At 48.4% G+C, this 13,028-nt stretch overlaps 1 protein-coding gene across 6 annotated transcripts in view; it reads right to left on the bottom strand.

The window, feature by feature from the left end:
* Positions 1-632: 632 nt before the first annotated feature.
* The window catches only part of VPS35L (VPS35 endosomal protein sorting factor like), a 138,187-nt gene continuing 125,791 nt past the window's right edge, over positions 633-13,028 (bottom strand). For 3 of the 6 annotated variants that reach the window (XM_086375518.1, XM_086375519.1, XM_086375522.1), the window contains 3 exons: positions 8,354-8,472; positions 1,874-2,020; positions 633-1,188 (listed from right to left, as the gene is read on the bottom strand). In XM_086375518.1, the coding sequence (XP_086231644.1) occupies positions 1,090-1,188; positions 1,874-2,020; positions 8,354-8,472 (365 nt within the window). In that variant the 3' untranslated portion in view covers positions 633-1,089. Of the gene's footprint in view, positions 1,189-1,868; positions 2,021-8,353; positions 8,473-13,028 lie in introns of all 6 variants that reach the window. The other 3 variants (XM_086375520.1, XM_086375521.1, XM_086375523.1) reach the window with 1 other exon arrangement.

Consider the following 13,028-nt stretch of genomic DNA (forward strand, 5'->3'; position numbering starts at 1 on the left):
TAATCTTGTGTAACAAAGGCCACTTTGGAATATTTGAGCAACGCCACCATGCTTTCTCAATGTGTTTTGTTCAGTACACACTGTTCTTCAATGGAGGCCATTTTCTTGGATTGGGGGTGGGGTGGGGTTCACTGTTAAGCTGGCAGTAAATCCACAGCATATTCTTGATCCCAAACTATTCAGTTAAAGCATGAGTTTATATAAATTTTAAAAAATTATGTTAGCTACTTCTACTGTGCGAACTGTAATCAGGCTTTTCACAGAGTAGAAGTGAAATGTAGTCTGCTCAGTGGATACCTTCCAAAAATATAATGGTTTGGGGCCACTTTCAATCCACAACTTGGATCCATTTTCCTACACAAAGGGTTCTAGGCTGTGAGTCACCACTATGACCAATATTCATGATCTTAATGGATTCAAAATAAAATGTTAGTGGAAGCTCATTATTGGTAATCCAAGAATCAAACTCCACCAAACTAGTAAAAAAGCAGACTGAATCACATGCTGTTTAGTGTTACAGCTGCAAGAAAACCAGGCATATGTTTAGACACATACTGAGGATGTTGAGACACATTCTCTTCTGGATGAGTGAGAGTCAGTGGTAATTAAATGAACAGTCATGAACATAAATATTCCTTCAGGGAGGTTTATTCAGTTACAGTATATTTTCCATCGAAGCCCCAGAGAATCTCAACTCTGACTTGTTTTCTCCTTTAATCTATCAGCATATTTAAAATCCAGTCAAGAGCCAGTTTTGACATAAAGCAAATCAGGGAAAGGGCACAGCGGCTCTTTCAAAGTGGACTGCTTTTCAAGGTTCTTTTTTCAATTAACTTTCAATTAAACCTTCCCGAAAAGAGAGATGTTAACTTGCATTCCTCTGTTTTTCTCTAAAGGCCCATCTGAAGGCCAGTTGTGCAAAGAAACAGACTTCGTGCTCAGTGAGCAGGAATAGATTCAAATACTCTTGACAGCTCCCACTTCTTCACTTCACTGGCAAAAGAGCAGAGAAACCAATCTGTATGTGCGTAAAAATGAAAACAAAAATACAAAACAGGTCTTTCCACATCGGCATCAGAGACCCTGGAGTCAGGTCCTTGTCTGCAGCGGGAGCCTGAGGGCCAGCTCAGTCAGATGCCCCATGTCTGGCTGCTTGCTCTGCTTCTTGATGTATTCCAGAGTTTTCACCTAGGAGGAAAGAGAAAGACTCATCTCCTTTGTGGTTCATAATTCTCAAGGCTCTGACAAATCAGCCATATTGTGAACTTAGCCTTTTTTTTCTTAGAGTGGAGGAGAAGCCAGCAGTTTTTAAATAAGACTTCTTAGATTACAACTTGCTCTTAAAATCACCAAGAATTACTGATGTTTTCATATGTGTGGCTTTTATTTACAGGGAATTAATACTACCCAGCGGTCCCTTGGTTCTAGGATCCCCAGCTGATACCAAACCAAGGGTACACAATCCTTTATAGAAATTGGGGTAGTATTTGAATGTAATTTTCATACACCCTCCTGTATATTGAAATCATCTCCAGATTACTTATAATATCTACTATAATGTAAACACTATGTCAGTAGTTGCAGATACACGACAAATTCAGGTTTTGGAAACTTTCTGGAGCTTTTCCCCCCTGAATATTTCTGAGCCGTGGTTGGTTGAATCTGAGGGTGCTGAACCTATAGTTATGGACAGCTGTTTGTCCTTTGTAGGGCCCGGCACCTTTCTAGAAGGGGAGATGGGGGCCGTTTGCTGTCCAGGCCCTGAGGCTGCACTGAGACCGCCTGTGCCTGGCCAGCGGGCGTGCACCACTCGCCGGGACAGCCGTGCCCGCTGGGCCTGTTGGGGGCCGCCCTGCCCCACCCCGCACCTCACCATGGTCCTGGTGTCCACACAGCCGTGCCTCTGTGCCAGGTGCCACAGGTTGACGGACAGCTGGTTGAGCCTGTTGTTGCGCAGGTCGCCGTGGGCCAAGATGCTGTTAAAGAAGGAAAGGCCCAACGAGCTCTGGCGCTTTAAGGCCTGAAATAGAAAAAAGAGGTTACTACCGGGCACTGGGCTCAGACTCATCCCAGTGTTGACGCTGCCTGGGGTGCCACGGCCAGCTCTGCCATGGATCTTCTGGAGGGCAAGCTGCTTAACCTCCCAGCTTCATCTGTAGAATTAAGGTAATACCCGCTCACAGGGTAAATGAGACTAAAACGAGATGCTGTGTGTGAAGCCCACCTGGGCATTACTCATGGGCTGGAAGCAGAAGGCAGGGCTGCATGAGACTCAGTGCTCAGTGGGGTAAGAGGAATGACATAGGCCACCAGAGACCAGCCTTCTTGCTTTAATGCCAGTACAGGAGGTAAAATATGTCTCTCACAGATGTGTCCTCAAGCCACCCAAAGTTTCTGTCATTATTCCTACCCTCTGGCTGCCAGGAATAAAGACAAAAGACCTCAGCTTCCCATGAACAATGCTCCCTGATACCCAGCTCTTATAAGAACAGGCAGGAATACTAGAGTGGGTTGCCATTCCCTTCTTTCCTGGATCTTCCCAACCCAGGGATCAAGCCTGGGTCTCTAGCACTGCAGGCAGATTCTTTACTGTCTCAGCCACCAGGGAAGCCCATAAGAACCACTGGATATGCTTTCCCCTCTTGCTCGATGATCTGATGTGAGAGGTACTCAAACAAGGAAAGTCTAACCAAAATGTCAGAGTAGACCAAGCCTGAACCCCAGCTTTAAGTAGTAAAGGAAAAACGGAAACTAAATCTCCAAAATGCAGCAGGCCCAGGACCAAGGATGCCAGCTCCCAAAGGTAAACAGAGGCACTGGGAAGGCCCAAGTCAGCAGGTGGGCCTGAGCAGGGACCAGGTCAGATCACAGGTCTGTGTGGGCCCTGGAAAGCTGATGCCTGGGCCTTTGCTGGGCGCTCTTGGCTGGCACTGCAAACATCAGTGCTGCCAGGAGCCTGGAGGGTCTGCTTTGCACAATGTAGGGTACAGGGCCCTACACTGTGCCAGGTATGAGCTCTGTGCTTTACATAACTTACTCCATCTTCACAACAACCCTTTGTAGGTAGGTAGGATTCTAGAGCTGCCCTCCAGGATCTCACCCCCTGGCGATTCGGACAGTAGCCTAGGTGCTACTGTGAAAGGACTCTGCCGGTGTATTAAGGTTATGGGCCTTAGGGAGGTAATCCTGGATTATCTGGGTGGGCCCAGTCTAATCATTAGAGCCCTAAAAAGCAGAGAAATTTCTCAGGCTGGAGTCAGAGACAAGCCAGCAGCAGAGGAAAGGTGCTGCAGAAAGGGAGACTAAAGAGATTCAAAGCTTGAAAAGGACATGACCCACCACTGCTGGCTTTTAGGATGAACTGAGGCGGCCAACTCGAATGAGCTGGGAAGTAAATTCTTCCTGGTGCCTCCTCGTTAGAGCCCAGCCAGTCAACACCTTGATTTTGGCCTTGTGAAACCAGGAGCACAGAAACTGCTCCAGCCAACACTGACTTCTGACCTCCCCAACTGTGAGATAATAAACGGGGGTTTTAAGTTTGGGGTGACTCAAAGCCCTGACAGGAAACCACTATATTCCCATTTTGCTGATGAGATCAGAAAGCTTCAGGAACTTGTTCAAGGACAGCAGCTAGCAAATGCAGAGTGAGGCTCTGAGCTCCAGTTGTCCAATTCTGAGCCTGTGCAATTCACACCCACCCCAGATTATAAGATATTCCCACAAACCCATGGCTAGCATCACATTATGGATCCAAAGAGCTTCCCAGGTGGTGCAGTGGTAAAGAATCCACCTGTCAATGCAGGAGATGCAACAGATGCAGGCTTGATCCCTGGGGCGGGAAGGAAGATCCCCTGAAGGAGGGAATGGCAACCCACTCCAGTATTTTTGCCTGGAAAATTCAATGGACAGAGGAGCCTGGTGGGCTACAGTCCATAGGGTTGCAAAGAGTCGACAGGACCACACACAGCACAGATCAGGGATCAAACTCTGAAGTGGGCAAGAGATTTGCCCAGTGCAGCTACAGATTTATCCAGGGAAGTGGGACTGGTCTGAGGTGGTTTAGACCAATACATATTTTTCCTGCTTTCTTCAAACAACCTATTAACTGTCCATCCTTCCATGTGTGGAGCCTACAGAGCAGCAGACTCTAAGTTAACTGCTGAGCCAACTTAGTCATCCCCTCCTGTTGCCCTCTCCCAGGTGAGAATTTCAAATCTACTGGAGGAAAAAAAGCAAGACAGTAAAACTGCCAAGGAGCAGCTAAGAATGCAGTTGGGTGAGCGTGTCTGTGTGACAGTGAAGAGACTCAGGCCCCCCAAAATTGAGCCTGCCTTGGCAACAGTCTGGACCAGGTAACCATCACAGAAGCAGGAAAAATACTGCCGTCCAGGGGTGGGGTCGTGCTGTGGGGTCCCCAGCTGCAGGTGTGGAGGGAAGGCGGCAACCACCTGGCCAGCAGACCACTGGCTGGCCACTGCCTACTTTGGGCTCCTTTGTTTAATCAGACAATGAGCTTGCCCCAGCCAGGAACCAGGCAGAGATCATTCAGTGGGCTCCAGCCTATCCTGCTCTCCCTTTAAACCGGAGATGCCTGAAAACGAGGGCCCTAATTTCTACTCAGATCCAGAGGACCAACCTCATAGAAAGCTCTCAAATAACTCTTCTGAGAGGTGCCTTTTAACTACATTTCCTTGAAGCAGAGCAGAGTTTTAAAAAGTCAAACAAGGAAAACAGTATCTCCCTGGCTTTTTCTCTGTTCTGTGTCTTCTCAAGCATTTTACCCTAAAAGCCCAGTTTGGGTGTTTTAAATGCACCGCCCATTAACAATGAAATCATTAGAGAAGGGTCTGGGAATGAGCAGGCAGGCCGGCCGACGTGCAGAGAGACCCAGGAAACTGAACACAAGACAGGACCAAACCCAGGCCTCAAGCCCCTCCTGTCTCCACAGAGTTTTTCAATAGAAAGGGGCTCCTTCTGATTCTTTGCCTAGGGGAACTGTCACTTCCAGGAAGTTGTAAGGGTCTGGCGTGGTTCCCAGCTTCACCACACCCAAACAAACAGCTTCGTGAAGCTCTTGACTAGAGCAGGGCTGGCTCCTTCACGTGCAGGTAGAGGGCAGTTTGGAGGCAGGGCTGACACCAGTCAGTGCTGAGAAGTGAGACACTCAGCTCAGGCGCCGGCGCACGGCTTTCACGGCACCAAGCCCGGCTCCCCTGCAGCGGAGAGAGTTCAGAGCACTTCTGCTCCAGGCTCTAGAAGCCTGCACCCCCCAGGGCCGCCTGTGCCGAATCTCACAGCACATTGTTAAAATGAAGGATGACATGTTCCCTCTTAGCTTGGTCCACCGATGTTTTTCCTAATAAATGTGCATATATGGACAGACACGTCCAGTGAGCATCCCTGGTATTTATGAGTTGAAATGTTCTTTGGAAACATTCCAGCCCTGCTATTCCTTCAGAAGTATTTCAGCTGTTATCACCGTCAATGCCTCCTCCCCCAAGAGAAAAAGAGACAAAGGTTAAAATAGTTCCAGGTTATATGGTTTTGGGCTCATTTTTATTGTAAGCCTGGAGGTCCTATACTGTGGTCATTTATGCTGTCAGCAGCCACATCTGGTTAGACCTAGCCTGTGGCATCTGAGTGAAGAAAGGCATTTTCAATTAAATACACAGCCTTGCTCTGGCAGGAAGCAAGAGCCAGAGCCCATGTTTGCAGGGATCAGGAAGGTGCTAAGGATCCTTCAGAGCCGGGAAGCAGAAGGGATGTGATCAGTGTGGTCATTGCAGACTGAAGGTGAAGAACTCCCCTTTCTTCTGCAGGGCGGTGAGAGCTCTCTCTGACTGCCAAGTGCAGAGACCAAGTTGACATCCATTCAAAAAAAGGCCTTTCGGTTGAAGGAGGGGAGTTACCTCTTCTAACTGGGGTTCTAATGCTGCCCCCTCCACTGACAGCCAATGAACTTCCCCAGAGTTCTGCAGCCCTGCACCCCATGGGTCCCGGGCCAGTGGGACCCACCTATAACCCTCCCATCCCTATAGAGGGCACTAGGAGGCACTCAGGGCCCCCAGGGTGGCATGGTTCTGGGTTTTCCATCTGCCCTCTGGACTGCTAACCTTAAGGCTGGCCCTTTATGCTGTACCCCTGACCTTGGCAGTGGTCACTGGGGAATGGAGTCCGCAAAACGCTCCACTCTTTCTCGGACCTGCTTGAATACCCTGGAGAGAATAAGAACCCAGGACATATATGTGTGTTGTGTGTGTGTGCACTCACAGCTACACAATATTCTTGTGGCTTTGTGTTGGGGTGGGGAAGGGCAGTAAGGGCAATGGTAGCATGCTATACAGTCCTAGAAGTGAATAAGAATTAAATCAAAAATCCAGTTTGATCTTATTTTGTCTTCAAAGGATTTGGTGGATGGGGGTATAGAAGCAAATCCGAGGAAAGTGAGACTTCAAGTTGGGAAAGAGGGAGCTGGGGAAGTCTGTGGAAGGAAGGGGAGGGCTGGGAACCAGGCAGTCTGAAGTCTGTCCTGGGTCTGGGAAAGGGAACGGGAGTGGGGTAGGGGTGAGTGGCAGTGAGAGGAAACAGGGTCTGCTGCGGGGGGGATCAGGAACGAGGGCTCAGGTTGTTTCTTGCTAGATGGGATTTTTAAAAACTGAAATGCTCAGAGATGTAAGCAGACAGCCTGGAGTAACAAAGTTTGGGGTGGGAAGGGGGTATGGCAGGGGAACACAGAAGCAGAAAGTCTGGCAACAACTGAACCAGAGAAGGACACAGAGAAAGGTCAGGAATTGGCTTTGACCTAAAGTGAAGTCAAAGTGTCTGTTAGTCGCTCAGCTGTGGGTCTGACTCTTTGCGACCCCAAGTTCCTCTGTCTGTGGAATTCTCCAGGCAAGAAAACAGGAGTGGGTTGCCATTCCCTTCTTCAGGGGATCTTCTCAACCCAGGGATCGAACCCAGGTCTCCTGCATTGCAGGCAGATTCTTTACCATCTGAGTTACCCTGCCAACCTCCCCACCTTGATTACACAACAGGAATTAGTCTTAATGTCTGAACAACCATCCCCACCAAGCCTAAGACAGGGCTTCTGGGATCCATCTGTCACCCACATGTTTGAGCTAAAGCTGCAAAAATGGAATACTGGGGAAGGGTACCAGGTAGTTATTTAGACTGTAGGATAATTTGGAAATTATTTTGAAATCAATCAACCATCTATCTATATGGAAAATATGGAAAAAACCACTCTGAAAAGGCAACATCTGATAAAAGAACATATTCAGGGATCAGAGCACGAGTTCTACAAGACTGCCTTGACCACACTGCCACTCTCGGACTCAGTTTCTCTACAGTATAAAGGGATAACAGCTGCCCCCACTCACTGGACCGTCATGAGAATCAGTTGAAACAATGCACACAAAGTTCTCCACATTACACTTTTGTGTAAGAGAGGCTGGAATGGGAATCCCCTGGTGGTCCAGTGGTTAGGACTCCGAGCTTTTGCTGTCAAGGGCCTGGGTTCAATCCCTGGTTGGGGAACTAGCAATCTGCAATGTGCAGCCAAGGCAAAGGAAAACAAAACAGAAAGGCTAGGAAAGCACAGCCCGTTGCTGTGGCTGGGTGACACCATACGCCACTTTCCACTTCCATAAGGGGAAGGGCAGTGCAGTGGCTAAGGGTTCAGGCCTGGGGGTTGGGCCAGGAACCCTATTCTGTCACAACCAGAGGAAACCGGGGGCTCTGGAAACCTCTCTGAGCCTCGGTTTTCTTTCCCATCCAAGGAGAATAAACACAGCACCACATCACAGGCCTGTTGAGGGCGTCAAAAGAGCTAAGGTGTGCAAGTGGGTGCCTGCTGCACACTAGGTTTCAGGGGAGGATGCTGAGGTGAGGGACAGAGGGATCCCAGGACCCCGTCTCCGGCACAGGCAGGTCTCCAAGACCCAGGTCTCCAGGGCCTAGCCACGTGGAGCTTCCATTCTGGTGGGGTCAGCGGGTGACTAACAAGTGAACACACACACACAATGTTTCAGAGCACACCCAAGCGTCACAGGGACACATGCAGAGATTCAGAGGGATGCAGGAGGGCGTGGCTGCTTGAGACAGGGGTCAGGGAAGGCCACTCTGAGGAGGTACTTGAGTTGTGACTAGAATGATGAGCGGGGCGGCCAGGGGAACCCCGGGTTGGGAGGCGCAGTGCAGGCAGAGAAAACAGCGGCAACAAAGGCCCCTGAGCCCTCGACGAACAGTCTTCACACAAGCACATTACTCTCAGGACGAAACAGTGTCCAAGCACCCTGGGAACTTGTGATCTGGGGGCAAGTGGCAGGGGTGGGGGGCCACAGTGGGCACCTACCTCATCCTTGGCCAGGGTTTTCAGATGCTCCAGGATCTGAGCCATCACCGTCTCGCACAGCTTGTTGTTCTCAGCCAGAAACTTGGAGTCTCCCCCATACAGGCTGTCGTTGGAGTCGACTGATGGAAGAAACAAGAGCTGTGAGACATTCCCAAGGCCAGGGAGAGGCAGCCGCGTGGCACCAATATCAGCACATGGCAGGAACGCACGGCACGGCAAACGGAAATGGCCAGAATCTCCTGATGACTTGGGCCCTTGGGAATCACAGAAAAACTACCTGGCCTTCTGGATGATGGAGCCAGACAGCAGGAGCATGGAAGTCTATCTGTCCCCTCTGGCCTGGCATGGAGGGGACAGCAAGCATTGCAGTGACCATCAGAATGGTTATGAATACTGAGCACCGTGGGCCAGGCACCGGGCTCAGGACTTCACAGGCCATTATTACAGGGTTCTCATAACTAGCACAGGCAAGAGATAACAGATGGGGCCATGGAGGCTCAGAGCCCACCCCGGCCAGGATCCCAAAGGAGGAGGCTCCTTTCAAGCCTAGCACCACCCCCAGCCCCCTGTCCTGTCGCTCCTCCTCAAAACTCCCTCAGGCGGCATGGAAGGTTCTCTTACGTCTTCCTGCAAACCTGAATCCTCTCACCAAAGTCCCCTCTCTCCTTGGGCACCTCCCATCACAGCTGCTGTCTGTAGAAAGACCAGACACAAGAACAGCCTGAGTCTGACCTCCCTCTCCCTCTTTCCTGTTGACCTTTACACGGAGCATGACCTCTGGGTCAGGAAGGAGAGAGACTCTACAGGGTGCTGTTTTGCACTTTTTTTTTCCATTTAATGATTCTTGGAGCTATTTTCGTATAAGCATAAATGGATGTCACAACAAACTGGAAAATTCTTAAAGAGACGGGAATGCCAGTCCTATCATGGTCAAAGTCACCAGCTGTGGACAGGACAGGGTCTGCATAGAACTGTTCCTGGACTGCTAACAACAGGCTACAGAACCAGGGCAGCACATTCAATAGGTACTGGCCACGAGGACAAGAACAGTCAAGGGACAATGTGCAGGGATGGCTTCTAAACTTTTAAAAAAGTGACCCCATTAGGGTCACTTACAGGAAAATTGGCAAATACATTAATAGTCAATGTATCAGATATACATCTAAATGGCCTATAATTTTATGGAAAAAAAGTTTGATTTCATTAGAAATCAAAGAACAGAAAACTAACACCACAGAAGGACTTAAAAAAAAAATCGCCTATCAGATTAACAAAGGTGAAAAAGAATACCTGGCTTTGATGTAGGCCTGGGGAAGTGACTGGTGGGAGTATCATAGTTTGGAAATCAGTAAGAAAAGCCTTGAGAAATGTCTAATACTACTTCACGTCTATTAGGATCACTATTATTTAAAAACAACAGCAACTACAAAAAGGAAAATACAAAGTGTTGATGAAGGTGTGGAGAAACTAGAAGCCTCGTACACTGCTGGTGGGGATGTAAAATGGTACAGCTGCTGTGGAAAAGTTCAGTGGTTCCTCAAAAAGTTAAAGAGAACTGCCCAGGATCTGGCAATTCCAATGCTCGATATGCTCAAAGAAACCGAAAGCAGAGACTCAAACAGGTACTTGTACATGAATGTTCATAGCAGCCTTATTCACAAGAGCCAAAAGGTGGAAACAATGCAAGTATCCACTGATGGATGAATGGGTAGGCAAAATGTGGCTTTCCTTACAATGGAATATTATCCAATCCTGAAAAGGAATGAAATTCTAATACATATTACAACATGGGTAAACTCTGAAAGCATTATGGGAAGGGAAATGTACCAGACACAAAAGGACATCTACTGTATGACTCCACTCGTATGAAGTACCTAGAAGAGGTAAATTCATGAAGACAGGAAATAGAACAGAGGCCACCAGAGGCTGGGGGAGGGGGAGGTGGGCAGTTATTGTTCACTGGATACAGAGTTGTTTGGGGAGATGAAAAAACTCTGGAAATGGATAATGGTGATGGTTGCACAACACTGCAAATATGCTTAATAAAATGGAACTGTCTATTTAAAAATAGCCAAAATGGTAAACTTTATATCTATTTTACTCCAAAAAAAAAGGTCTTACAAAAAGGCCAGATCTTTGACTTGGGGAAACCCACTCTAAGAAAATAATCCAACAGGTGCACAAAGATGTATGTATGTGATAGTCATTGTCACATTATAGAGAACAATGCTCATTGTATGTTTAATTTATGTTCATCATAAATGTGTATAAAAGTGAGAAGAGAAGCAATGGAAATGTATACCAAGAGTTTTGACTCAATGCTCTGTGGCATTAGCATTAAATAAAATATTATGAAGACAATAAAACTATATGATCTACAGTTAACTACCATGTACTACACTGCACTATACTACGGCTACTACTACTTAAAAATACTTATACTATCAATAAAGTGACAAAACAGTATACATAGTGGAGCCCCATATATATCACACATAGACATTAAATCCATGTATTTCCTCATTTATAACTTCTAAGAACCAACTTTTTCAATAAAAGACAAGTATGTTTCATTATTTTATATATTTCCTGTAAACTGCCTTGAATTTTGGGGGGAATGGGACAGGTACACAGTGATTAACTAATTGGTAAAGTAACTTCAGAGATGCTTCATGTACATTTCTGATTGCTACTTCAAGAATAATTAACTCCGTTTATCCCCAGATTCTTACTTAAATGTCAAGGCTGTGCAACAGGAGGATAACAGGACACTGGCCAACGCCCTCTCTCGCCCAGCATCACTTGACGCCATTTAGCCCTTCCGTGAAGCTCTCGCTTGCTCTCTCCACACTCTCACATACACACAGACATACATGCCATTTTGGGGGCTGAAACTTTTGTAAGTAGGCTGCAGACATATTGCCTGCAAATAAGGACAACAGCTGGTCTTTTTCCCCCTGCTTCTCTGTCCGCATGAAGCCTCCACTCCAGTTCTGAACTGCCCGTTGGTGGGGACTGTCCTGGGGTGCTCTCCTAGGCTGGCTGCTGGCTCTGTAGCTGTTACCACAACACAGGTTGGTAGTGAACTGCCCTGGGCTGCAGGCAACCAACCGTCCTAGGATTTCTGAGTCAGCTCTGGCTGCTGTGTCTCAACGGTCCATGATGCAGAAGATGGCAGTTATTCTTGTAAGAAGAGAAAGAATTTGATTCAGCCATTCACCACCATCAGATTTTGCGGGATGGCAAAACTGCAGCTGGTGAAGGAATTTCTCACACCTGCTGCTGAGGACTAGGATAGTTCCTGGCATAAACTCCCCGTCTTCAGTCTGAGCTGGAACCTACTCTCATTCAGATTAGCCCAGCAGCAGCGGAGAAGACAGAAGGCCTGGGACCGCCTGCGGCCAACCACCCAAGCTGCAGGCACCCTGCCCAGAGGGGCCAGAGGCGTGCTTGGAGCAGGCCGCTCACACACACAGAGCATGGCCTGGGCGAGAACCTGCTCTGCGCCAGGTTCCAGGAGCTGGAGACCTGGTGGGTGGGGGGTGGGCTGACCCGGCCCTGCCCTCACAGAGCACACAGCCCATGACGAGATGCAGACAAACAAACAGACGATCGCCACCATATGCACTGCAGGTCAGGAGACAGCAACCCTGGGGGCTCCAGATCCTAAAATCCAAGCTTGGGATGGAATTACAGAACCAGTGAGATCTAGGCTGAACCCTGAAGGTAGAAAATTCACAGAGAAAGTGAAAAATAGGGTCAGGAGTGCTAAGAATGCCACACCTGAACTCGGACCCGCGCTGCATTCCGGCCAAGTAGCTCCTGACTCTCCACTTCACCCTTCTCCCCCTCCGTTTCTGTTCTAATACTTGGAGAGTCCAGACAGGGTGCTCGCAATGGGGAGAAATGAAATCCCTGGCAAATGGCCGCTAAAAATAGCCCAGGATCTCTGCATCTGTCTGGCCTTGGGGTCACAACCCCAAATGCTTCAAGGGCTGGCAGGCGATGTGGAGGAGTGAAAGGGCTGTGACGACCTCCCACGGGCCCCTGGGTTGTACTCTTCCAACTAGATGTCTATCTGCACGTTAAACATCAGTGTCAGGAGTGCCCTGCCTCTCCACAGCAAGCACGCTCTCTCATTCGCTCGCGTGAAAGCACTGGAGTTACGGCTGCAGGTACTTTCAGAACATTCTCTTCTTCATCTGGAAAGAAAACAGCCTAGGCATACTTCATACGCAAAAGAAAAAAAAAATCTGACCCCAGTTTTTCAAAAGTTCGAACGTTTGTTAACACTGTCTAAAAAAGGCTGCCTCCAATACGAGAGAGACAGGAAAATGGGGGCCCCATCTTGGGGGCCTCATATGGCCCCCCAGGACTCTCCCTCCTACTAAGACAACTGTCAGGTCACAACTGTGCATCCGGAGTGAACAGAGCTGGGCCAAGAAGGCAGCAGAGAAAACCCACCCTTCTCTTTTCATTTCTAAAAGCTGGAAAACTAGATTCCTCCTCTGCTGGCGCTCCAGCTCCACAGTCTGCCCTGCTGAATTCTGTAGAGATAGGATTCAGGGACTCCACTGAAGGAAGCAAAAAGCGAGGAGAGGGCTTGCTCCTCTGACAGGGCCCAGGATTTCCAGACCTACTTCCATGGCGTTTGGTCTTCAAAAGTTTCTCTACT

Source organism: Bos grunniens, chromosome 25 (assembly GCF_055505025.1).
Source record: "Bos grunniens cultivar Pamir isolate PY7600 chromosome 25, Bosgru_T2T1.0, whole genome shotgun sequence".
Lineage (NCBI taxonomy): Eukaryota > Metazoa > Chordata > Mammalia > Artiodactyla > Bovidae > Bos > Bos grunniens.